Below are 26,937 nucleotides of genomic sequence, written 5' to 3'. Positions count from 1 at the left end.
CACTCGCTCTGGAGGAGGAAAGAGTGCCTTCAGCTGATTCACCAGTGCCATTTTCTGCAGTGCTCTGGGTCTCCTTGGAGGTCTCTTTTTCAAGCATTGACCTGGGTAGACTTGTCTTAGATCATGAGAGCAGATCACAGCCAGAAGGAGTATGGCTGACGGCTGTTTGGAGTGTCCATATACCACCCTTTAAAATGCTGTCAGCCTTTTTGAAAATGCAGGGGCAGTTGAAAAGTCAAGATATGTAAACAAATTGATGCCTTAAGTCTCTCCAATCTGAATGAAGAGATCTACAGAGAGAGAATCTGAAAATAATTACCGTGCTTGGCACTGATCCTACTCTTAAGCCCTTGGAGGGAAAGAGATTTGATTTTAATGGTTCCCAGGCAGGGGTCTTTGTTAGAGAAAATTAATTACCCTTTTGTTTTTCATTAAGTGAGCTTCACATGAGTTTATTTTCAGATGGCATCTGATTAATGATATTTCAAGTTTTTCCCCTGCTCCCTTTCTCCCTGCCCCTTGATATGGAAGAGCTGTCTGTAGCCAGTGCTTAGGATTAGAAAGGACTGATCACTAAAACCTTAGCACAGTAACCGGGAGGGGAGTCAGGCTCATTTTACAGCTGGTGAACACAGGGCCAGAGAGTTTAAGACCAAAATTGTCAAAAGTGCCCACTAATTTGGGGGTCCGGCAGATAACAGTCGCCCTTCACTACACAATCCTGATTTCTCGCTATGACAGCTCCATCCTGTACACTGAATAAAGCAGGGGACATTTGTATGTGACCATGCAATGTCACATCTGTTAATCTATAAGGTGCCATAGGACTCTGCTGCTTTTACAGATCCAGACTAACACCGCTATCCCTCTGATACTTGACACCATGCAAGGCACTGCATTTAGCCGTATGGAGTGGAAATCCATCAACCTCATGAAGAAACTTGTACAAATACAGACGGATATCATCTTCCTTTCCAAATGCAAACGGATGGACATCATACCAAATGGACTAAAGGTAAAAAATCCACTGCTATCTACATACTACACAGACCACAGTGAGAGGTTCTAGAGAGAGGGTTCTCTAGTGGTTACGGAACCTTCTGACGCTGTAACCCTACCCTATCTCTGTCCCACTCTGTTCCTATCCACCCACCCAGGCTCCTTCTTCCTCTCCCCTTCTGTTCCTATCTAGCCCCACACACTGGCTCCTTCCCGACCCATTCTGCTCCTATCCATCATCTCCATCCTTTTGTTCCTGCTCCCTCCCTCTCTGTGCCAATATACTCTCCCACCCACTATAAGCTCCTAACCCCTGACTCCTCTGCTCCACCCCCTTCCAGTTCCTGAAACGTGATCCTCCTGCTTCCACCATTTCTCATTCATCTGCATTCTAGTGTGGATGTTTCCTTCTCCTCCTCACTGCCTGGATGTAAGCAGCAGAAGCATTCAGAGCACAGGACAGTCTCCCAGCTCTAAGTTCTTTATGCCTGGTACTGCAGTGCTCCTACTCCCACCAGAAGTAGCAATCACAGGAAAAGTCCTGCTCTGCATCCTGCATTGAAGCATGCTCAGTATGGCCAGAATCTTCAGATAATGTAGCTGCCAGACTCTAACAAGTCTCTACTGAGCATGTATGAAAATTTTCCAGAGGTTTATAAGGTGGCCATATTTGAGTGAATTCTCATGGAAATGGCAAAAGGCACATCTCTGGAACCAGGCTGACTAAACTTCAAGTCCCTGATCCAAAGCTAGAGCATCTCAATGAAACAGTTGTATGATTTTTTTGGTAAAAACAGGCAAAACGAAGTACTTTCCCCTAATCATCCCCAGTCTCAGAAAAAGCTGAACTGTTTTAGTTGAAATTTTCAAAAAACATTAATCTGAGGCAGACTCCTGTTATGGAAAATTCCAGCCTGAACAGGTAAACGAAGTTCTAAGCCACTGAACACAGGGTTCTATAATTGGAAGTATCGGGTAATCTTAATAATAGGCAGCACAACCAGTTCTACCTGCAATAAATGAATCTCTGTGATAAACACCATTGTTGTATCTATGCAAATGTTTCTTTACACATCACTTTAAACAAAATCTGTCCTCACAGCAGTCAGAACATTTTTCACACCTAATTACCTTTATTCCGCTTGGCCAGGAATTACATTACATCATTCTAATTTCTTTCTGCTTCATGTGCCCCAAGTTTAAGACCCTACATTCTGGCCTGGGGAAAGCTGCAGACTCTCCCAAGCTGTTTAGGTTTCCCTCTGCAATATTCACAGTCCCTATCATTCTGGGGAGCACAAGATCAAGGCCAACAACTGAACCAAAACGTTCCCCATGACAGGGCAGAGTACTAACCAACAGACACTGTGGCAGTCCCTTTTCACATGTACACATATAGTTGATCTAAGGGACAGGAATTAACTAAAAGTCAGGCTATAACAAGGTCTGAGTGATCTGTATATATAATTGCTCTTTCCTCAGGCAGACCTGGCTTTTCTCCCCCTCTCCTCCCCTCCCCCCCCCCCCCCGATTGGGGGTAACGTGAAATGTAAAGTAGAATTGATGTAAATCAATCTAAATCAGTTGCTATAGTAAAAAGATGAGAATTTCAGAACTAACAAAGGAATTCAGCTAGCCTCCTCCCATTTAAGATTCAATGGGAGTTGTGTGTCTAAATCCCTTCATTAGTGTTTGAAAAAATCTCAACCAACAGGAACAAGCAGCTGGGCTCCACTTCTGAAAAAAGTGGAGTGGGTGGGGAAAACGAAAGATACATGCACATGCAAATACATACCTTTTATGTAATGAGAGTCAGTTAAGTCTGGCGTGTAGTCTAAAGAATCATCTCACTGACCCTCCTCAAATCCTTAAGCTGGCCCTGAATGTCGTGGTATGATCATGATGGATAGGAAGCTGTTACATTGTGGAAGTGGGACAGCAAAAAGTTGTCTAACAGGCCTGCCCCAAAATGCTAACCTTGGCTCTGATCCCTTGGAAACTGTGGCCTATATTTTCAAAATGATTAGTGATTTGGTGTGCCTCCATTTTGGGGTGATCAACCTGACACACCTTAAAGGGGGCTTTTTTCAGAGGTTGAGCATTCAGCTTGTTCTGAAAACCAGGACCCTTTAAGGTGCCTCCAGTTTTGCAGCCAAATTTTGACACATCCAAAATCACTAGTCACTTTTGGAAATCTGGACCAATGTTTTTAAGACTATGGGAGACTGAAAGCTGGAGAAAGAAAGGAAAGGAAAGGAAAAGCAACAGACAGAGAAAGAGGATGAAGCAGAAGGCAGAAGTGGGGGGGAAAAAAAAGAAAAGAAAGATTCCATTTCATCCTGTCACTGTAACCCACTACATTTTAAAAGACCAACTAAAAGTTGTCAGCCGTGATGGTGACGGTGCAGCATCAAGCAGAGAAATGCAGAGGGCTCTTACTGCAGCATGTGTGTCTGGCTGGCGTCCTTTTGTTTGTCGGGTACCTCGTAGTGCGGGGAAATCTTGCCAAGGCCACTGTCACTCAGCATCCGCTTTCGGACTGCAGGGTTCCACCGATCTGATATTCTAAAAACACAAGGAAGAAAGAAAGAGATGAATTCCTCAGAGACTGCTTTTCACTCTCCAGTTTGAAGCTCCCTTATACTCATTCATCTGCAGTACTTTTCTAGCCCTGCATTAACCCTACATAGCTCATTGGGAGAAGTGAGTGTGGGGTTTATTTCAGTGTGAGCATATATTGAACCATCAACAGGACAAGGGGAAATGGAGACATTTCAGTGTAACTCCCAGGTTCACAGATCAATTTAAGACCCCATGTACCAGTATCTGAACCTAAGCCCCATAGAGAAAGAGTTTGTAATTTGATCAATGGATCTGTTTACCCAACTCCTTACTTTAATATCTGCCTTTTCCTCTTCCTGCTGTTGGACTTCAGGAAGGGAAGTGCCCACTCCTGGAAAAGCTGCAAAGGCCAGAGCCCAGCCTGGGAAAGGAAGTGCTTACCCAGAGGCCTGCTCCACTACCAGATCAGGCATTCCTGGCGGCGTCCCCACCTGCTGTGATATCACCAGCTCTGGGTCCAGGATAAAAATCTCGTCCTGAGAAATTTCCGTCACAAAGTGCAAATGTTCCTTTTAGAATGAAATAGAGTCAATAATGAGTCACCAGCAATCTGTCAGGAGGCCAAATTGGCTATCAGAAAGCTAGGTGAAAATTGGCCCATCCTGCAGGATTTCCCCCTCCATCTGCAGCAAGTATCCATTCCGTAACAATGCTTACAAGGCTGGTTCCACCTTTTCTCCATTGGTCTCTATTCTACGTTCCACCAACAACTGAGCAACACCTCCCAATAGACAACTGAAAGATCCACAGAGACTGCTGACACTGACATTTGTGGCTAGACACTCCTGCCATTGTTCAGGCTTGAAGGCTGCCCGGAAAGCCAGAACTGACCTTGGCACAGAAAAACATTTCAGAGCTTGGTGGGACTCTCCCAAGCCAATTTATTTTTTTTGTTCCTTGTTTGTTTGTGGGGGGTTGCATCTCCATTATCACTTGTCCCTCTCCTTCCAATTCCTCAGAGACATAAAAGAAGGTTCAGAAATCCCCACCCCTTTACTGTTCTGGGAAGTTCAATGCAAGTCTGAGGGAGAGTAAATCTGCAATCCTGTGCTCAGTGGAAACATCATGGATCCTCACTTTCAACCCCAAAGAGACTTGGGGGAGGAGGGAGAGAGTAAACCCAAGGGCATCTATAACATCATGACAAAAGCTGTGCAAAACTCGGTAGGATCACATCCCTAGAGGTCCAAGCAGGGGCGGCTCCAAGCCCCAGCACGCTAAGTGCGTGCTTGGTGCTGCAAGCCGTGGAGGGCGCTCTGCCAGCACCGCGAGGGCGTCAGGCAGTCTGCCCTCGGCGGCTTGCCTGCGGAGGGTCCGCTGGTCCCGCAGCTTCAGCGGACCTCCCACAGGCGTGCCTGCGGAGGGTCCGCTGGTCCCGCAGCTTCGGTCCGCTGAAGCTGCAGGACCAGCAGACCCTCCGCAGGCAAGCCGTCGAAGGCAGCCTGCCTGCTGTGCTTGGGGCGGCAAAATGCCTAGAGCCGCCCCTGGGTCCAAGCCAACATTTTACTTCACCCTGCTTGTGAGTTTCAGGTTCTCCAAACTTTAAAGTAAAACCTCATCCAAGCAGTCACCTGGCTTTTTGTCAAAACAGCAACTTGTGTAAAAACATCCCTTCTCAGATGATTCACAGCAATTGAAGCTGGGACCTCTGGTCTACAAGCATGATCCTCTACTGCACAAGCTACAGGACCATCTCCATCAACTTGGAGACAGTAGCAGACTCAGGAGACTTTATCACATGGTCCAGAAGAGGGACAAAGACACACCTGCCCAGGGTGTGACAGTTGCATGATTGTGATGCAAAACCATTAACTGGCCCAACTTGATTAAAAACGAAGTCCAGGGTCATAAATTATTCTCACTCAATTTGGAAATAAAACCTGAGACCAGTGGAGTTTGATAATTGTTTTCTGTTTCTTTGTGAGCATTTTATACAGCTCTAATCATAATTTGCAATTTGTAACATCATAAATTCCATAGTTCTACTGCTATCCAATGTCATACACAGAAGATTAGGTTTTCAGGTTTGTTATAAACAGCAGAAGATAAACTGATAAATATTCTGTTTGCACACATATGTCCTTAGAAATAGAGGATAAGGAAGAAGAATGGAGAAAACTATTTGAACATCAAATTGCTTGTAGATTGAAGGGCAGATCTTCAGTGAGTATAAATTGTCACTGACTTCAGTAGAGCTATGTCAATTTACACCAGCTGAGGATCTGGCCCAAAATATATTTCAGTTTTTCATGAGGCATCAGCAGAACTTTAAGACACACAGGAAGAAATACAGATAATTCATTTTAAGCTGTATCTGACAATGCTTTAAAAAAGATCTATAGAAACAGTAAATGGGTGGAAATTTACCTGAGATCTGTCAATGCAGTAAAAACGATCCGCAGAAGTTGCTGCAAGAAAGGGAAACAGCAGAGCTGTGTTAAAGAAAGAGAACTGAGCAAAACTGAGTCCACAATGTAGATTGGACTAAATTCAGCCCTTGAGTAAAGGCAACTAGAGGAGTCATGCCAGCTTTTCATAAGGACTAACGTGGAGATTTTAAAGGCAGAGTTTAACAAAACAAAGGTCACGATACTTTATTAAAAATCTGATCACAAACAATATCACACACACGGAGTGAACTTTAAGGCTCACTGTGAAGTTTAATATATTTTATAATAATCATAATATCATATGTGACAGACCCAGGCCAGTGGGATGCAGGAGTCTGGTAGAGGGCAAATATACTGGTCACTGGGTGAGTAGTTTTCTGTTCCCTGAGTGCCCAGAGCAGGGGCTGCACTAGAGTAATCAGGAACCTGCTAGAACCGATTCAGGCAAATAGGCTGATTAGAACACCTGCAGCCAATCAAGGCAGGCTAATCAGGGCACCTGGGTTTAAAAAGGAGCTCACTCCTGTCAGGCGATGAGGAGCCAGAGGAGAGGAAGTGTGTGTGAGGAGCTGGGAGCAAGAGGCACAAGGAGCTGAGAGTGACAGGGTGTGCTGCTGGAGGACTAAGGAGTACAAGCGTTGTCAGACACCAGGAGGAAGGTCCTGTGGTGAGGATAAGGAAGGTGTTTGGAGGAGGCCATGGGGAAGTAGCCCAGGGAGTTGTAGCTGTCATGCAGCTGTTACAAGAGGCACTATAGACAGCAGCAATCCACAGGGCCCTGGGCTGGAACCTGGAGTAGAGGGCGGGCCCAGGTTCCCCCCCAAACCTCCCAACTCTTGATCAGACACAGGAGGAGTTGATCCAGACTGTGGGGAAGATCACTGAGGTGAGCAAATCTGCCAATAAGCACAGGACCCACCAAGGTAGAGGAGGAACTTTGTCACACATAGCTCTTATATAGTGCTTTTCATCAGTAGATCTCAAAGCACCCTACAAAGGAGGCAAGTAAAAATCTTTCCCTGTGTTGTTAATAGTGCTCAGCAGATACTGCTAAACAATTTATTTATTCTGACCATATTCATATCTGCTCTTGTAACCTCCCACTTTCTGCTAACATTTCCAGCAAATGATTTTATTTGCAAGAATTTTCATTGAAACAGCAAATTTTAGGAAAATAATGCAAAAGTATGGAAAGCAAATTTCAGATTTGTAATAAAAGACAATCGTACCAGAAACCTAATACAAAGAGTTGCCTTTCAGTCAGGGAACTGAAAAAACAACAACATATGATTTATGTGTCCAACCATATCAGCTCAATTTTTTATATCAAATAAATCAAAATGCTTGTGAACAAGCTGCAGATCAAATAATTGGCTAATAATTTTGAATTGAAAATAAATTCAAGAAAATTGCAGTCTGTTCATGGCAAAAGTGAAGAGAAAAAATTCTATTTATGAAAGCAGCTTAGATTATTAAAACTGAAAGCATTTGAACTGTCTACATTGTTTTTCACCATCTGTGCTATCTGTTTACTTTATGCATGGCACTTACTTTGGGCAATGAAACTACAGACTTGATAGTTTCACTTCGGGGTTTTTATGCAGTAGCATTTTGCTGCTGTGTTTTAATTTTCAACATTGCAGAGAAAAGTTGAAATCCATAAAGACCAAAAATGAACCAAAACCAACAACAACAACAAAACTTGTCTTGAAAGGCAATTTCAAAGGCCTGCTATGAACAGATGCAGCCATACTGAGGGCAAAGTATGGCCAGGAACAACATGCTGTTTTAGGGTGACCAGATGTCCTGATTTTATAGAGACAGTCCTGATATTTGTGGCTTTTTCTTATATAGGTGCCAATCACCCCCCACCTCCATCCCAATTTTTCACCCTTGCTATCTGGTCACCCTATGCTGTATCTTTCAAAAAGAGGAGCCAGTGTGGGGGGGGTGCATCTACGCAGCCCATTGGAAGTGAGTCTCATAGCCCGGGTCGACAGACTTGGGCTTGCTCTACCATACTAAAAACAGCTGCGTAGTTATTGCAGCTTGGGCTGGAGTTCAGCTCTGAAGCCTAGGGATGGCAGTGGGCTTTGGAGCCTGATCTGCAACTTAAAAACACTGTCTACACAGATATTTTTAGTTCAGTAGGTCTGTCAACCCTGGCTGGGAAACTTACTGCTGTGGGTTGCCACAGGCTGTGTTGATCTAAGTGCTGCTGGCCACAGCAGACACATTAGTTAGCCAGGCCTCTAGCCACACACAAGAGAAAGGTCTTGCTCTGCTCCTGAGAAGGAAAGAGGCACCTTTCTCCTTCTTACCTGCCTCGCACAGCAAAGGGAAGCACCTGGCCTTTACACCCAGAGTTTTGGAAATACTAGTCTCTCAATGTGTATCAATGACAAGACCTGATCATAGCACCACAAGGAGATACACTTACCATCTAGGAAGCACCATCTAGGAGAGAGCCTCTGAACAGAAAGTACTCGTGGGAAGGAACCTTCCTGATCCTGGGTGCGGGGGAGGGAAAGAACATTTAAAAAAAAACTCTTTCGTCTAAAACTGTATTATTTACCCATTTATTTTTCTTTGCTGACGTTATCCTAAAGGTAAAAGTTAATTAGCCTAGTCCCACTTTTCTAGCTGTCAGTTCCTATGTGCAATTCCCATCTTCTTTGCCAACACCAGTCATATACTTTGGTATCCATTCCCTTCAGCTCAGAAGTCTCAAAAGCCCAGTATCAAAACTAGCTAAGTCACCTGCTATGTCAGATGGGAATTACTCATTTACGGTGGTGGAGACGATGATGTATATTGAGATGAGAGGGGTCTAAAAACAGACACTGGAGACAAACAAACATCAGTAAGGCTATGTCTACTGCAAAAATAGGTGTGTTCTTAATCAGGTTAGCTAACATGGGTTAAAATAGCAGTGGACACAGCAACTCAGCTTTTAACTCAGGTTCAGTGTTTGAGTGAAATCCTGCAGGGCAGCCTGGGGTTGAACTGAGGTGCTAATCTGAGGCCTGGTCTACACTACGCTGTTAAACCAATTTTAACAGCGTTAAAAAGATTTAACGCTGCACCCGTCCACACTACACTGCTCTTTATATCGATTTAAAGGGCTCTTTAAATCCATTTCTGTACTCCTACAAAACGAGAGGAGTAACCCTAAAATCGATATTACTATATCGGATAAGGGTTAGTGTGGACGCAAATTGACGTTATTGGCCTCATTATTTTACAGTAGCTACCCACAGTGCACTGCTCCAGAAATCGACACCAACCTCGGACCATGGATGCACACCACCGAATTAATGTGGCTAGTGTGGATGCGCACAATCGACTTTATAATATCTGTTTTATAAAATCGGTTTAAGCTAATTCGAATTTATCCTGTAGTATAGACGTAGCCTGAATTAAAACCCAAATTATCTTGTTTTCACTGCTATTTTAACCCCATTAAGTTAACGCATGTTAGTACCATACCTTATTTTTTGCAGTGCAGACATGCCATTATACACCTGTCTTCACCCCGATCACAATGCTTGTACATTGTGTCCTTGTCCTCTTCCCTCCATCTATCTTCATATTTCTAGTCTGTATGCTCATTGGGTTAGGGACTGTCTTCCTCTGTGTTTGGAAACATTAGCACTTTTGGGTGCCACAGTCACTTGAACAAATAACAATAATCCACTAACACAACCATCCTTCTGGCTGAAGAGAGATGCCTCTCGAAGCCGGCCAACGCCACAACTAGAGCTGCCCGGAGGAGAATTACTAAGGAGAAATATGAGTCTTCTCCTGCACACAACAGCACCAAAGAGCTGAACATACTGGCCCTGCAGCACTCTCAGTCTCATCTGAACTGGGGAGCAAAGAACCCAAACTCTGATCCACTATATGGTGCTATGTTGTGCTGCCACTAGACCAACAGGCCAGCTGATTCCAACACTGTGCTGAATGATTTACCAGCGTAGGAGATGACTTGGTCCAACTGGTCATAAGTGAACACCCAAACTTCGGTACATTTAGGGCCAAATTCTGTTCTGATTTACATCTACAGCAGAGATGTCCAGTAGGGTTGCATGGAGTGTAAATCAGGGCAGAATCTGGCCCTAAATTAGAATGCACAACAAATAAGGACAACGGACTATGGTGGGTATGCGCCAGGGTGCAGAGAATAGGGATCAATAACAGCATAAAGGGGAGGAAAGGCTCCATTTGAGAAAACAATGTTTTACATGGACACCACAGCATGATAATCGTTTTTTTTTTGTTTCAATTATTTTTTTGTTTAAAGATCCAGCACCACAAAGCGAGTTAGAGAGTCACAGACTATAAAGCCTGGAGGGACCTTTATGATGTTCTAGTCTGACCTGAAAAAGAGCCCATGGAATTCCACCTAGCAATTCTTGCATCAAAAATCTAACTTCTATTGAAGCTAGAGCAGTGATTTCCAAACTTTTCAGGAAGACCACCCACCAGCTGCATCTTGTCTTCTTTTATGACCCACTCAGGGTCCAAATTTGTGGGCCCAAAATCAGGCCAGCGTCCTCCTCCTCCTCTGCCACTGCTACCTTCTTCTCCTTGCCCTGCCAAAGGGGTATTGACCTCTCACAGAAGCACCTTCCACTCTACTCTGGTGCTGGAGTGGGGATAGGAGAGTGAGCACACCCCATGCTCACCCCATAGTGGCAGCTCCTGTCCCACATGGCTGGGTCCAGCTTCTGGCTCTGGGCATTGCCACCTGGTGCATAAGACCACAGTGCCACTCAGGTGTGGCCCAGCCACCATTCTGTCATAATGGAGGGGCAGCTGAGCCAAATTTGAATGAGTGGCTCTGTAACCCTGCATGTCAGGTTGCAATGCCCAGAGCAGGGAGCTAGGCCAGCCCCACTGGACAGGAGCTGCTGCTGCAGGGTGAGTGTGGGGCTGGCTTACTCTCCACCCCCACGCAAGACCTCATCTCCACTTTGGGCCCAACCCATCTCCTACCTTCCCACGACCCACCACTCCCCAGAAGATGGGGAAACACTGAGCTAGAGTATATTTTTTTGAAAGATAACCTTGATTTGAAGACTTCAGATGATGGAGAATACATCATACTGCTAGGTAAAGGTAATTACCAGTGATTAACTACCTTCACTGTTGAAAATGTGCAGCTTATTTGGAGGAGAATGAGGCTGCTTAATACACAAGAGGTAAGCTGTATTAGGTATAGAAGGTAACATTATAAATGGTTTCCCTTTATTGTGCACAAATAACACATTTGGAACTTTAATACAGAAACTGTCAAGTACTTTGTTTATTTAATAGTTTTTAATTTTTGTGGATTTACTCACCAATATTTGTATCATTTAGAAATGTGGAAATAACATTTATTCCCCTGTGGATAGTTTTGTTTTTCTGCTTTGCAAATGATTATTTGTTTTCCATCTATCTGAGATATTTCTAAGGTGCCTAGCACCTTGATATCCAAGCATTGAACAAAATTTGGAAGAAGCCAAAGAATCTAGGGGGAAGGGAAGTGGTGCTTCATCTCTCCATTCCCCTAGGTTGAAGAGCTCTGCAAATCAGGATGCTCAAGAATTTGTTGGTTGGTTGTAAATTCCTAGGAAAAATCTTGGAGTGACCTGAATGAGGTTGTACTTTCAGCTAAACTCTAGACAAATGGTTGACCAAATCACAAGTCACATCTCCATATGTTAGTGTGTATCATGCACTGCTTCTTCATTTATCTAAAGGTATTAGATGCTTCCTCAACACTTGGAGATGTAATAAGGTTATTCCAGTACTGTACACATACACACATTCTTGGCTTCTGCGTTATTCTTGGTCAGCAGAGTGCTTGCACTCTCTAGGCATCGTTTACAATAAGCTGTTCCCATGATTAGTGTTTAATGTTTTGATGGACTGTGTCTTTTGTTTCTCAGCCAGGTGGATGCATATTAGTTTGGCACTAGGCAACTGCAAGTTGTTAACAACTTGCCTTGGCAGCCTACCAGCATTTGTAAGATTCATCTTATTAGCTTCTGCCTCAGGGTTTGATTTGTTCCATCTATTATTGGCTTTCTTTCCTGACTATCCATGAGAAAAAAGCAAAGGCTGTTCCAGACAACTTATACAATGTTTCAGTACACTCAAAGATTTGGCATTTTGCTAGGGTCCCAGCAGCAAACTTTTGCCTGAATTGTTACAGATTTACAGGTTTCACTTGATGAAAAACTTCTTACACATATTACCTATACCCACCTCTACTCCCCAAAAAGCAAAGTTGTCTCAATTCACTCCCAAATTTGCATTTTACTGGAGTCTCTAAATCCTGCATTCATTTATTGCCAGTGCTTATCTGTCCTTCCCTCCTTTTGTCACCATATATTTCCTTTCTTGCATCCACTGCCCTATGTTTGAATACAACTGTACGCTTAAGTCCTTGAAGAGCCATGAGGAGAAGGAAAGCAGAAAATCCCCACTCTGCTTATGCGCATACTTATGTGATGACTTGGCTTAGTGGTCTAAACATCAGGTTTGAAACACATGGAAACATGTAAAGCTCCCTGGAACCTGACATCCATGGCTAGCAGGACCGACTCAGCTCTTATCCTGAGTGCCTCACAAGTAATTGGAAATAGGGATAACAGTGACCATGTTTCTTCCATCTCAGCTTGTAGGAGAAGTAGTATGCTTAGTTTATAGAGTTTATTTGTTTGTGTGAGTGACTGGGTGTGCTGTGTGCCTAGAACTTATTGAGGAAAACTATGGCCAGAGGATTTTTTTGGATTTACGTGTGTGTGTGTGTGTGTGTGTGTGTGTGTGTGTGTGTGTGTGTGTGTGTGTGTGTGTGTGTGTGTGTGTGTGTGTACACTACTATTTACCCTTCTATTTAACAATAGGGTGAGGACTACAGTAAAAGAAGCAGGGGATGAAAATGAGGAAGAATCTGAGGTTACTGATGTATATCAGAGGGGTAGATGGTCTGAGGAGGAACTGAAGCAGACATGGGGATAGATTCCTGGAACCTATCAGAAGATGCAGTGGAAAGGATAACGTTGCCACATAGAAACTCAAATCAGAAATCGAGGGCAGGCCTGCCTCAGTAGCTAAACCTGGATGAGCAGGTATCACTCATATGAATATGCATTAAACATATCCGAGGAACAAACAGAATGAAAAAAAAAAACCCAGCAGCAATTTTTGAATTTGCAGCGAGCTCACTGATAGAGTTTATGCTGACTCTCCTCATTTCCACCTGCAGAGGAAGCCCAAGAGAGAAATGTAAATGTTTATAAGATTTAAAAGCGCCTGTGAAACCTTATTAGTGAGATATGAAGACAATTCTATCAGCTGAAGCACTTTATTCCTGCTCTTGCCCTGATTTCTCTTCCTTTCCATAATTTATAGTTGGTTGCCAACAAAATGTGGAACAGTCCCCAATTAACCTAACAAGACAGTTTGTAGCAAGATGCCTAAACAATCAAGGATAAACAAGCACAGAAGACAAAACATAAAGGCAGTGCCATTCAAAACGAAACATCATAAAGTATTGATAGAGGTTTCAAGCTGACTTGCACTTCCAGAGCCAGTTAGGTGATTCATTTATACAGAGCAGATAACTACAGGGGTTAGAGCTACCTCAGTGCTGTAGGGAGGATAATTTCTGACATTTCACACTTTGGCTGTTCTAGTTTGTACCTGCATATACATACACACGTAGCCCAGCATTTTACATCCAGCTGGTCCCTTTGTGTGAAGCAGACAGCAGCCAGTTAGGATAATTCTGGATGTGGACTCTTCTGTAATGAGCTGAGTGGAATAATTCTCACCATTTTATTGTCTAATGTATAATGCTCTTATGCTCAGTACTTGGAGGTGGCTAACACAAATATCAACAGTATGATGTTGAAATTGGAAGGAGGACAACAGAACCAACAAACACCCATTCAAAAAAGAACTTTCAAAATCATTTTTTTCCAAATGTACATTTTCTATTAGTATCTACTGGGGCTCAGGGCATATGTTGGGGATTATGTCTAACTGGAGTCTATGTCACCCAGCTAATCACTGATCCTCAAAAAATAATCTGTTCCTAAACCATAATGCTCTTGTACTACAGTGTACTGGAGTGCTTTCTGTGACATACTTAATACCCTCCGTTCCCACTGATTTCAATGGGAGTTGGAGACATTAAACCCTTAAAAGGATGTGTCTTGCAGGTTTGAGCCCTATGGTTTGGATTCCATCACATTACTAATCCATTGCCAATGACAAATAGTGCAGGAGACAAAGTTAATCTCAGGTGGGTAGTCCCATTGATATAGTCTATTCAAATCCCTGTTTTCAATTTTAATGTGGTACAGCGGACAGAATGAATAATTTTAAGTGAGCATTTCCTAATATAGAACCATATAAAATACTTCAGGCACAGTATCCCAGTTATTGCATATGACAACGTAGTTAAGAAATACAAACTGGAGGTCTAATTTTCAAAACTGGCCTTCTAAATTGGAAGTCCAAATGGAAACCATGCCACACAGCATTCTGTTTTATGTGCAAAAGAAAGATTTGCATGCACAATTTAGACAACCAGTTAATCTCAGGTGGGTAGTCCCATTGATATAGTCTATTCAAATCCCTGTTTTCAATTTTAATGTGGTACAGCGGACAGAATGAATAATTTTAAGTGAGCATTTCCTAATATAGAACCATATAAAATACTTCAGGCACAGTATCCCAGTTATTGCATATGACAACGTAGTTAAGAAATACAAACTGGAGGTCTAATTTTCAAAACTGGCCTTCTAAATTGGAAGTCCAAATGGAAACCATGCCACACAGCATTCTGTTTTATGTGCAAAAGAAAGATTTGCATGCACAATTTAGACAACCAGCTTCTAAAATGTATCTGTGTGAATTAATTTAAAGCTGGGATAGATGCACACTCTGATCTGTGTGGCGCGCAGTGGTTATAAATGTTCCAGGATTGCTGTTTTTAATCTCACTGACATACTGTGTTATTTCAGGCTACTGGCTGTGTGAGATATTATATTATTGTTCCATTTATCAGGAAAAGTGAGAGTATTTATTCAGGTTTAGCCATTTGTCCTACAGGACAAACTCTTCAAAACACTAATTTGAGACAAAATGCAACAGCATTGCAGTACAACCTACATTATGATGTTGTGCCAAGCCAAAATAATTTTGAGAACAGTTCCACAATCCAGTGTTTGCTACATAAGGGGCTGTGTTGTGAGGATACAGAAACTCATCTCAAACTTTGGGATACAGGGCAATTTAAGACTAATCTAAGATAACACACTCTATTCAAAGTCTGGCTTCATATACAGGGAATGTAATCTGAATTCAACCACCATATCAACTCCTTGCTGAGACTAATTTTTCTCTATATCTTAAAGATTAAAACAAGAAGTGTTCTTCATATTTTACCTGGTAGTGAACTCTCTGCGTAGTAGAAGTTACCGACTGCAGGTCCTAATGTGAGAATAAAAGAAATGACAATGACAATGAATCCAAAACCAATTTACAAACTCCAGACAAGAGATGCCCACCACTAACGCCACTCAATTTATTTATTTAGCATGTGCAATTCCACCTAAGAACAGGGTAAAAAACACAAAAGAATTTTGCAACTATTTATTCACATTTTCTAGACTATTAGTTTTCATCATGTTTGCAACTCTTTTGTGCTCACTTCCAATAAGCATTCTAGCAAATAACTCTACTGGCTGTCACTCTCGCTCACTCTGAAGTTAATACTGAGGATCTGAAGTTAATACTGAGGATATTTGTGGAAAGCAAATTTTGCATTTTGAACTGTTTGGCCCAGAAACCCAATTCTTAGAGCCATGTGAAGATATAAAATGTGTATCTACATCTGATCTGTGATCCACAAACAAAGATATTTGCATCCGCGGATATAAGAACTTCTAAGAACTACCATATGTTCATCCTAAGAGGGAACAATGACATACTAAGTGACCTGTGTCCCCCTATTACAATAGCTCTGATTTAGAATATTAACAACAAACTTCATGCAAACAAGAATTATTAACAGATGCTTTTCAACAAATACTTTGGAATAATTTTTTAATTTAAGGAAATCTCAAACTATTCACAGATTATTTTTCCAGGTCTATAACCACCTAACCTCAGTGAAGGCACAGCATAATGGTACCAACAGCAAGTTCCAGGGAGCTCTTTTATTGTAATAGGCACTCTGTCCAATAGTCTAGGCCCAAGATGTGACCTACCATAAAGGCAGATTAATCACTGGTCCCAATACAGGGGAGTCAATAGGCATAAGGCTCCCTCCATCTTTTTGTAAGGCCTGCCAAGACAGCAAGTGTCGGTATGAGGGGGAGTCATTGTACACTTAGGGTACGTCTATACTACAGGATTATTCCGATTTTATATAAACCAGTTTTGTAAAACAGATTGTATAAAGTCGAATGCATGTGGCCACACAAAGCACAATAATTCGGTGGTGTGCGTCCATGTACCTACGCTAGTGTCGACTTCTGGAGCGTTGCACTGTGGGTAGCTATCCCGTAGCTATCTCATAGTTCCCGCAGTCGCCCCTGCCCATTGGAATTCTGAGTTGAGATCCCAATGCATGATGGTGCAAAAACAGTGTCGCAGGTGATTCTGGGTAAATGTCGTCACTCATTCCTTTCTCCGTGAAAGCAACGGCAGACAATCATTTCGCACCCTTTTTCCCTGGATTGCCCTGGCAGATGCCACAGCATGGCAACCATGGAGCCCGTTTTGCCTTTTGTCACTGTCACCGTATGTGTACTGGATGCCGCTGACAGAGGCAGTACTGCAGCGCTACACAGCAGCATTCATTTGCCTTTGCAAGGTAGCAGAGATGGTTATCAGTCGTTCTGTACCGTCTGCTGTGCCATTGTAAATTGGTGATGAGATGACGGTTATCAGTCGTTCTGTACCGTCTGCTGCTGTCATGGGTGCTCCTGGCTGGCCTTAGCTGAGGTTGGCTGAGGTCACCAGGGGGCGCAAGGACAAAAATGGGAATGACCCCCCAGGTCATTCCCTCCTTTATGTTGTATCTAAAAATAGAGTCAGTCCTGCCTATAATATGGGGCAAGTGTACTAGAGAACCAGTGTACCAGAGAACCAGAGAGCACAGCTGCTCTGTGTCAGATCCCACAGAAATGATGAGCTGCATGCCATTCTAGGGGGTGTCCCTGCAACAACCCCACCCATTGCTTCCCTCCTCCCCCAACCTTCCTGGGCTACCATGGCCGTGTCCCCCCATTTGTGTGATGAAGTAATAAAGAGTGCAGGAATAAGAAATACTGAGTTTTTAGTGAGATAAAATGAGGGGGAGGCAGCCTCCAGCTGCTATGATAATCCAGGCAGGACATTAAACGGTGGGGGGGAGAGGAGCCCAGCATCCTGCTGCTATGATAGTCCAGGCAGTACAGAATCTTTTCTTTAGACATGAAAGGGGGGGGCTGATGGAACTCAGCCCCCAGTTGTTATGATGAGGACGGTTACCAGTCATTCTGTACCATCTAACGGGAATGACCGGGAGTCATTCCTATTTTTACCCAGGCGCCCCCAGCCGACCTCACCTGAGGTCAGCCAGGAGCACTCACAGGATGATGAGGACAGCTATCAGTCCTCTTGTACGGTACCGTCTGCCACCAGGAAGGGAAAGGGAGAGGATACTGATATTCATTTCCCCAGCACCACGTCTACCAGCAGCATGCAGTAGACATAGGGTGACATATAAAAAAGTCAAGAAACGATTTTTTTCCCTTTTCTTTCATGGGGGAGGGGGGAGTAAATTGATGACATATACCCTGAAACACCCCGGACAATGTGTTTGACCCTACAGGCATTGGGAGCTCAGCCAAGAATGCAAATGCTTTTTGGAGACTGTGGGGACTGTGGGATAGCTGGAGTCCTCAGTACCCCCTCCCTCCCTCCATGAGCGTCCATTTGATTCTTTGGCTCTCCGTTACGCTTGTCACACAGCACTGTGCTGTGGACTCTGTATCATAGCCTGGAGATTTTTTCAAATGCTTTCTCATTTCGTCTTCTGTAACGGAGCTGTGACAGAACAGATTTGTCTCCCCATACAGCAATCAGATCCAGTATCTCCCGTACGGTCCATGCTGGAGCTCTTTTTGGATTTGGGACTGCATCACCACCCGTGCTCATCAGAGCTCCATGCTGGGCAAACAGGAAATGAAATTCAAAAGTTCGCGGGGCTTTTCCTGTCTACCTGGCTACTGCATCCAAGTTCAGATTGCTTTCCACAGTGGTCACAGTGATGCACTGTGGGATACCGCCCGGAGGCCAATACCGTTGATTTGCGGCCACACTAACCCTAATCCAATATGGTAATACCGATTTCAGCGCTACTCCACTCGTCGAGGAGGAGTACAGAAAGCAGTTTAAAGAGCCCTTTATATCAATATAAAGGGCCTTGTTGTGTGGACGGGTGCAGCGTTAAATCCGTTTAAAGCTGCTAAAATCGGTTTAAAAGCGTAATGTAGACCAGGCCTTAGTGGTGCTTCTACTTCCCAGCCTGCAAGTAAGTAGGTGAGGAGTGGGTGAGCCTTGGCCCCAGTCCATCTCCTCCCACAATGTGCTAATCAATGAAACTCAGCCAGCATAAGCAAGGGAAATTAGAGAAACCCAGTAAAGGGCTGCAGCGAAGTGGGTATTCACCCATGAAAGTTTATGTTCCAATACATCTGTTAGTCTATAAGGTGCCATAGGACTCTTGGTTGCTTTTTACAGATCCAGATTAACACGGCTACCCCTCTGATAGTTCCCCCAAAAAGTGGAGCCAGAGATAACTCAGAGTCAGAATTCCTTTCCAGGGCTCTTCCATGCTGAGTGAAGCTACTTTCCATCTTTTACCCAGGGCTTTGAGAACACAATTAATGTAGGCCCTAATTTATAATCTGATGGGAAATGTCCTCCAAAATCCTCTCACTGTGTCATCACTGCCAAACCTGTCTCCATATTAAGATACAGCACACTTCTCTTTTGTAGTCCTGACATGTTATTTGCATTTTAAGAGCTCCATTTGCTGATGTACACCCTAGCCAAAATTTTAAAAACAAATCCTAATCTTATTCTCCGAAATCTGCATTTAGCTATCTAAATAACTAGCTTCATTTTCAAAAGCGCTGAGCATTATAGCAGATCCAACTGGCTTCAAGGGGAGTGGTGGGACGCTCAGCACTTTTGAAAATTGGGCCATCACCTCCGGTGCCCTAAGTATGGTCCTGGGAGCCTAAATCTGATCTTTGTTTTTGAAGATCTTGGATAAATATAATAGAGAGACTGATTAAAAAACACCTATCAGAAAGTAAACATAAAGTAACAGCTGTTACATCACTTTCATGAGAGTCCATTATCTTGGTTCCTAAATACATGTATATTTTAAATTATGATGATTGTTGCTTACTGGAGCATTCTAGACAGAATGTAATGTTTAATCAGCTCTTAGTAGACAATCTGTCAACAGAGGAAGTGCAGTACTTTTACTAACTACATGGTGTCATAAACAGATAGCTAAGGGTTAATGTCTCTTTCACCTGGAAAGAAGTAACCTGAAACACCTGACCAGAGGACCAATCAGGAAACAAGACTTTTTCAAATCTGGGTGGAGGGAAGTTTGTGGGTGAGTCCTTTGTTCTTTGGTCTTCTGCCTGTACTCCCTCTCGGCTATGGGAAGGATTTTTCAACCTCCTGCCTTTCTAATCTTCTGTTTCCCAGTTGTAAGTACAAAAGATCAGATAGTGATTTATATGGTTTTTTTGTATTTACATGTGTGTAATTGCTGGAATGTGTTAAATTGTATTCTTTTGAATAAGGCTGTTTATTCATATTTCTCTTAAGCAATTGACCCTGTATTTGTCACCTTGATACAGAGAGACCATTTTTATGTATTTTTTCTTTCTTTTTAAGACCTGTTGGAGTTTTTCTTTAGTGGGGAACTCCAGGGAATTGAGTCTGTACTCACCAGGGAATTGGTGGGAGGAAGAAGTCAGGGGGAAATCTGTGTGTGTTAGATTTACTAGCCTGACTTTGCATACCCTCTGGGTGAAGAGGGAAGTACTTCTGTTTCCAGGACTGGAAATAGAGAGGGTGAAATCCCTCTGTTTAGATTCACGGAGCTTGCTTCTGTGTATCTCTCCAGGAACACCTGGAGGGGGGAAGGGAAAAGGTTTATTTCCCTTTGTTGTGAGACTCAAGGGATTTGGGTCTTGGGGTCCCCAGGGAAGGTTTTTTGGGGGGACCAGAGTGCCCCAAAACACTCTAATTTTTTGGGTGGTGGCAGCTTTACCAGGTCCAAGCTGGTAACTAAGCTTGGAGGTTTTCATGCTAATCCCCATATTTTGGACGCTAAGGTCCAAATCTGGGAATAGGTTATGACATGGTGGCAGCATTTGTGGGAAAGATAGAATCCAGAAGCCAGCAGGAATATTATGTTTTTCTTTTCTCTGCTAGGGGCTTTTAAGCAGAGACAGTTTGGTTTTAAAGGGAACCAGAGAGAATTTTTTTTTCTCTGCTCTCTCTTGCAGTTTCTGGCTTGTATATTAAGCAAGCAACCATTAAGTAACTATTACGGGTCTTTTGTCACACAATAGCACTCCCATTAGGAGTCAAATACCAGCACTATACACATGCAAATAAAGTGGTTTTTCTGGTTTACTTTACATTGAAAAGATTAGCTAGAGGAAGAAAGGGAAAAAGGCACTGTTGCTAGGCAGACCCCAGGAGGCAACAGAGAACCTGCAGTTCAGACAACAAACACCAGAGGGCACCCCAACACAAGAAAACAGGAACCATGACTTCCAAGGAAAAAAGGGAGGCAGAAGAACAATTCAAAGAAGCTGAACACAGGCGACAACTGGAAATAAAACAAAAAGAGATGGAACTAAGAGAAAGAGAAAGAGAGGCAGCCTACAAAAGAGAACAAGCAGCCAGAGAGGCGGCCTACAAAAGAGAACAAGAAGACAGAGAGGCAGCCTACAAATGAGAACAAGCAGCCAAAGATGCAGACCACCAAAAACAGCTGGAACTCCAGAGGGAAGCCCACCAACAGGGCATGGAATTAGAAAAGGCTAAGCAAAACACAGCAAACCCTAACAACCTTGCGCCAATGATTGTTCCACAGCACAGGAAATTTCCCACCTACAAGGCAGGTGATGACACCGAGGCCTTCTTGGAAAATTTTGAAAGAGCCTGTCTTGGGTACCGCATCTCTGAAGACCAGTACATGGTAGAATTGAGGCCACAGCTCAGTGGACCTTTAGCAGAGGTGGCAGCTGAAATGCCTAAGGAGCAAATGAACGACTATAAACTTTTTCAAACCAAGGCCAGATACAGAATGGGGATGACCCCGGATCATGCCCGTCGGCGGTTCAGAAACCAAAAGTGGAAACCAGATGTGTCATTTCCCAAACACGCCTACTACGTTGGGAAAAATTATGAGGCCTGGATATCAGGACACAATGTTAAATCCTTGGAAGAACTGCACCTCCTCATACAAATGGAGCAGTTCTTGGATGGTGTTCCTGAGGACATAACACGGTACATACAAGATGGAAAACACAAAAATCTCACCGAGGCTGGGGAGATTGGAGCCAGATGGATGGAAGTGGCAGAAAGCAAGAAAGCTACTGTCAAGGGGAACAAATACCCCAGAGGGCACACCGACCATAAACCCTACAACCGAGGACAACCAAAGACCCCACCTACAACCCAAGGAAAGCCACAGACACACTATTCTTCCACCTCACCAGTCTCCAGAAACCCACCTCGACCCAGTGACCAGTCAGATGGAAGATGCTTCAAGTGTAATGAACTGGGACATATCAAGGCCAACTGCCCAAAGACCGCCAACCGAGTGCAGTTCATTACACCACCATCACACCAAAGATCCCCAGGCCCAGATGCCTCTCAAATACCCTTGGAGCGAAGAGAAAATTTGAGAGTGGGCGGAAAGAAGGTTACTGCGTGGAGAGACACGGGAGCCCAAGTGTCAGCTATCCACCAATCCTTCGTAGACCCCAAATTCATCAACCCAAAGGCCCAAGTGACAATTTACCCCTTCATGTCACAAGCTCTAGTCTTGCCTACAGCTAAACTGCCTGTCCAGTACAAAGGCTGGTCAGGAATGTGGACTTTTGCAGTCTATGACAACTATCCCATCCCCATGCTACTGGGGGAAGACTTGGCCAACCAGGTGAAACGGGCCAAGAGAGTGGGAATGGTTACACGTAGCCAAACCAGGCAAGCTTCCAGACCCATTCCTGTTCCTGAGCCGTCCACAGGGGCCCCGTCTGTGTTACCAGAGACCCAGACACAGGTAGTGGACCCGGATTTCATGCCAACCACTGAAACAGCCACAGCGCCTCCAGTCCCAGGCCTGGAACTGGAACAGCAACCAGCACCAGCAATTGCAACCACATCTTCAAACTCAACGCCAGAGGGTGCCAGCGAGCCAAAACTGGCAGAAGCAACAGACAGCCATACCCAAAAGGCTCAGTCAGAGCCTGAAATACCCTCAGGTGCACCAGCGGAGAGCGGTTCACCAGCAACAGAAACAACCCCATCACCTACATCGCTTCCAGAGGGACCAAGCCCAAGTCCACAGTCTGAGGAAGAACTGGTGACCCCAGCCTCAAGGGAACAGTTCCAGACTGAGCAGGAAGCAGATGACAGCCTTCAGAAAGCTTGGGCGGCGGCACGGAGCACCCCACTGCCTCTCAGCTCTTCTAATCGATTCTGGTTTGTTATAGACCAAGGACTTTTATACAAGGAGATTCTTTCTGGTGGACACCGGGAAGAATGGCAGCCGCAAAAACAGTTGGTGGTTCCAACTAAGTACCGGGGGAAGCTCTTAAGCTTAGCCCATGATCATCCCAGTGGCCATGCTGGGGTGAACAGAACCAAGGACTGGTTGGGGAAGTCCTTCCACTGGGAGGGGATGGGCAAGGACGTTGCCAAGTATGTCCGATCTTGTGAGGTATGCCAAAGAGTGGGAAAACCCCAAGACCAGGTCAAGGCCCCTCTCCAGCCACTCCCCATAATTGAGGTCCCATTTCAGCGAGTAGCTGTGGATATTCTGGGTCCTTTCCCAAAAAAGACACCCAGAGGAAAGCAGTACGTACTGACTTTCGTGGACTTTGCTACCCGATGGCCGGAAGCAGTAGCTCTAGGCAACACCAGGGCTATCACTGTGTGCCTGGCCCTAACAGACATTTTTGCCAGGGTAGGTTGGCCCTCCAACATCCTTACTGATTCAGGATCTAATTTCCTGGCAGGGACCATGCAAAAACTGTGGGAAACTCATGGGGTGAACCACTTGGTTGCCACCCCGTATCACCATCAAACCAATGGCCTGGTGGAAAGGTTTAATGGAACTTTGGGGGCCATGATACGTAAATTCGTCAACGAATACTCCAATAATTGGGACCTAGTGTTGCAGCAGTTGCTGTTTGCCTACAGGGCTGGACCACATCCCAGTTTAGGGTTTTCACCGTTTGAACTTGTGTATGGTCATGAGGGTAAGGGGCCATTTCAGTTGGTGAAGCAGCAATGGGAGGGGTTTACGCCTTCTCCAGGAACTAACATTCTGGACTTTGTAAGCAACCTACAAAGCACCCTCCGACAGTCTTTAGCCCTTGCTACAGAGAACCTAAAGGATGCTCAGGAAGAGCAAAAGGCCTGGTATGACAAACATACCAGAGAACGTTCCTTCAAGGTAGGAGACCAGGTTATGGTCTTGAAGGCGCAACAGGCCCATAAGATGGAAGCATCATGGGAAGGGCCATTCACGGTCCAAGAGTGCCTGGGAACTGTGAACTACCTCATAGAATTTCCCAATTCCTCACTAAAGCCCAGAGTGTACCATGTTAATTCTCTCAAGCCTTTCTATTCCAGAGACTTACAGGTTTGTCAGTTTACAGTCCAGGGAGATGATGCTGAGTGGCCTGACTGTGTCTACTACCAAGGGAAAAAAGATGGTGGCGTGGAAGAGGTGAACCTCTCAACCACCCTGGAACGTCTGCAGCGGCGACAAATCAAGGAGCTGTGCACTAGCTTCGCCCCATTGTTCTCAGCCACCCCAGGACGGACTGAACGGGCATACCACTCCATTGACACAGGTAATGCTCATCCCATTAGAACCCCACCCTACCGGGTGTCTCCTCATGCCCAAGCTGCTATAGAACGGGAGATCCAGAACATGCTACAGATGGGTATAATCCGCTCATCTACCAGTGCATGGGCATCTTCAGTGGTTCTGGTACCCAAACCAGATGGGGAAATACGCTTTTATGTGGACTACCGTAAGCTAAATGCGGTAACTCGTCCGGACAACTATCCAATGCCACGCACCGATGAGCTATTGGAGAAGTTGGGACGTGCCCAGTTCATCTCTACAATAGACTTAACCAAGGGGTACTGGCAAGTATCGCTAGATGAACCTGCCAAGGGAAGGTCAGCATTCGTCACCCATGCGGGGGTGTATGAATTTAATGTCCTTCCTTTCGGCCTTCGAAATGCACCCGCCACTTTCCAGAGGCTGGTAGATGGTCTACTAGCAGGACTGGGAGAATATGCAGTTGCCTACCTCGATTATGTGGCCATTTTTTCAGACTCCTGGCCCGAACACCTACTACACCTGGCCCGAACACCTACTACACCTCCTGCCTTTCTAATCTTCTGTTTCCCAGTTGTAAGTACAAAAGATCAGATAGTGATTTATATGGTTTTTTTTTTATTTACATGTGTGTAGTTGGTGGAATGTGTTAAATTGTATTCTTTTTGAATAAGGCTGTTTATTCATATTTCTTTTAAGCAATTGACCCTGTATTTGTCACCTTGATACAGAGAGACCATTTTTATGTATTTTATCTTTCTTTTTATATAAAGCTTTCTTTTTAAGACCTGTTGGAGTTTTTCTTTAGTGGGGAACTCCAGGGAATTGAGTCTGTACTCACCAGGGAATTGGTGGGAGGAAGAAGTCAGGGGGAAATCTGTGTGTGTTAGATTTACTAGCCTGACTTTGCATACCCTCTGGGTGAAGAGGGAAGTATTTCTGTTTCCAGGACTGGAAATAGAGAGGGTGGAATCCCTCTGTTTAGATTCACGGAGCTTGCTTCTGTGTATCTCTCCAGGAACACCTGGAGGGGGGAAGGGAAAAGGTTTATTTCCCTTGTTGTGAGACTCAAGGGATTTGGGTCTCGGGGTCCCCAGGGAAGGTTTTTTGGGGGGACCAGAGTGCCCCAAAACACTCTAATTTTTTGGGTGGTGGCAGCTTTACCAGGTCCAAGCTGGTAACTAAGCTTGGAGGTTTTCATGCTAACCCCCATATTTTGGATGCTAAGGTCCAAATCTGGGAATAGGTTATGACACATGGCCCCTTAGAGTCAACACAGGCTTCTGGAAATACTTAGTTCATACTTGGCATGCTCATAGCTTTACCACAGATGTGAGCAGGGTCACTTCCATACAAATATTACATCATTTGCATAGTCAGCTCCATTTTACTACCATATCTATCCATCCTTACACAAATAATCAAGATCTTCCTAACTACTACTTTTCATTGAAAGACCCACATTATTTTCGCAAGATTCATGGGGTGTCCTGCTGTTCTGATCAAATTCTGGCATCAGTAAATACAATCTACCTACTACCTTTCATGCCTTTCTTTGCTTTAAATTGATAGAGTATTCTTTCTCTCGCTTCCTGTCCTCCAAATATTGTGCAGTGCTGCTTATGAATTTATAATGGTTCCCATGTCCCACCCTCATGAAGTTTCAGTTTCAGGAGCAAGCGAAGTGAAGCATTTTTTATACATTGCGTCTATAGCTATCATTCTGTAACACACTCAGATTTGAGAAAAGTACGTCATAAATCAATAAGTAATAACTGAAATTCTCACTGACTCACCTCTTGTAGCCGGTCAATATACATACGACAGGCCTCCAAGTCACAATCTCCTCGTATAACTATAATTCCCAGAGGTATGGCTGAGGACAGCAAAAAGAACCCTTTAATTAAAATCTCTTTTTCAAAGGTTAAACAAACATTCTCAATGCATTTTCCTTTTATTCCCAAAAAAGATTTTACTGTCTAATTTTTAACGACCACCTAGAAACCTGAGCCTATTTTCCCTTATCCATTTTATCATTTTGTATTTATCAAATCATCTGTTTTTCTGTGTTGCTAAAACTGCAGGTGCTAATATGGCTACAGCGTGTTTACATCCTTCTTTGTCTGCCAAAATTATCAATTATGTTGACACAGCAAAAGGAATAGTATCCCAGCAAAGGAGTTATTGGTGTTGAGTGTTTTGTTATGCATTGCAAAAAGCCGTGATTATTTTTTGAAATGAGACTCCTGAGCACTTTTTAAACAATTTAAAGTCAATGAAAAACAAATAACCTTGGAAGCCTAAAAGTTACATCTATTTTCTAACCATTTTTCTTCCACTTACCTCTGACTCTCTCTTCTTTTTTTTTTTAATCTGTTTTAGAGCTGTGCACATTGATAGGAAATTTTAGGGCTGTTTATGATCTCCAGCCTGGGCATGCTGATTTATTAATGTAGGTCTAAGACTGATGTTGATTTTATATTTCTGCATTTTATTTATTTTAGCAGAAAAACAACTGAAGCATTTGTAGCAGAAAGAAAATCTGGCAATAGTTGCTTGGACTTTGTGACGAGATACAAGAGAAAAAAAAATAGTTCAGATTTTGAGATGGCCAGTCTTGACCACTGATCCTCTAAAACAGACATTAAGCATTCAGAAGTTATGGCCCACCAGATTATAACTAGAGAGGGTAGAAAATGTTCTGTCAAAACATTTTTCAATGAAAAATGGCTTTTTGACAAAAAAGAAATG

The 26,937-nt window shown here is 43.8% G+C and overlaps 1 protein-coding gene across 2 annotated transcripts in view; it reads right to left on the bottom strand.

Annotated features, from left to right (window-relative positions):
* Positions 1-26,937, bottom strand: part of DGKI (diacylglycerol kinase iota) — a 308,370-nt gene that overhangs the window by 50,305 nt on the left and 231,128 nt on the right. For both annotated transcript variants that reach the window (XM_050918163.1, XM_050918170.1), the window contains 6 exons: positions 25,983-26,062; positions 15,459-15,503; positions 8,452-8,521; positions 5,989-6,029; positions 4,003-4,130; positions 3,439-3,564 (listed from right to left, as the gene is read on the bottom strand). In XM_050918163.1, the coding sequence (XP_050774120.1) occupies positions 3,439-3,564; positions 4,003-4,130; positions 5,989-6,029; positions 8,452-8,521; positions 15,459-15,503; positions 25,983-26,062 (490 nt within the window). The remainder of the gene's footprint in view (positions 1-3,438; positions 3,565-4,002; positions 4,131-5,988; positions 6,030-8,451; positions 8,522-15,458; positions 15,504-25,982; positions 26,063-26,937) is intronic.

The sequence above is a fragment of the Gopherus flavomarginatus genome, chromosome 1, assembly GCF_025201925.1.
Source record: "Gopherus flavomarginatus isolate rGopFla2 chromosome 1, rGopFla2.mat.asm, whole genome shotgun sequence".
Lineage (NCBI taxonomy): Eukaryota > Metazoa > Chordata > Testudines > Testudinidae > Gopherus > Gopherus flavomarginatus.
The sequence above is the reverse complement of the archived record's forward strand: the minus strand, read 5'-3'. Positions and strand labels throughout refer to the sequence as shown.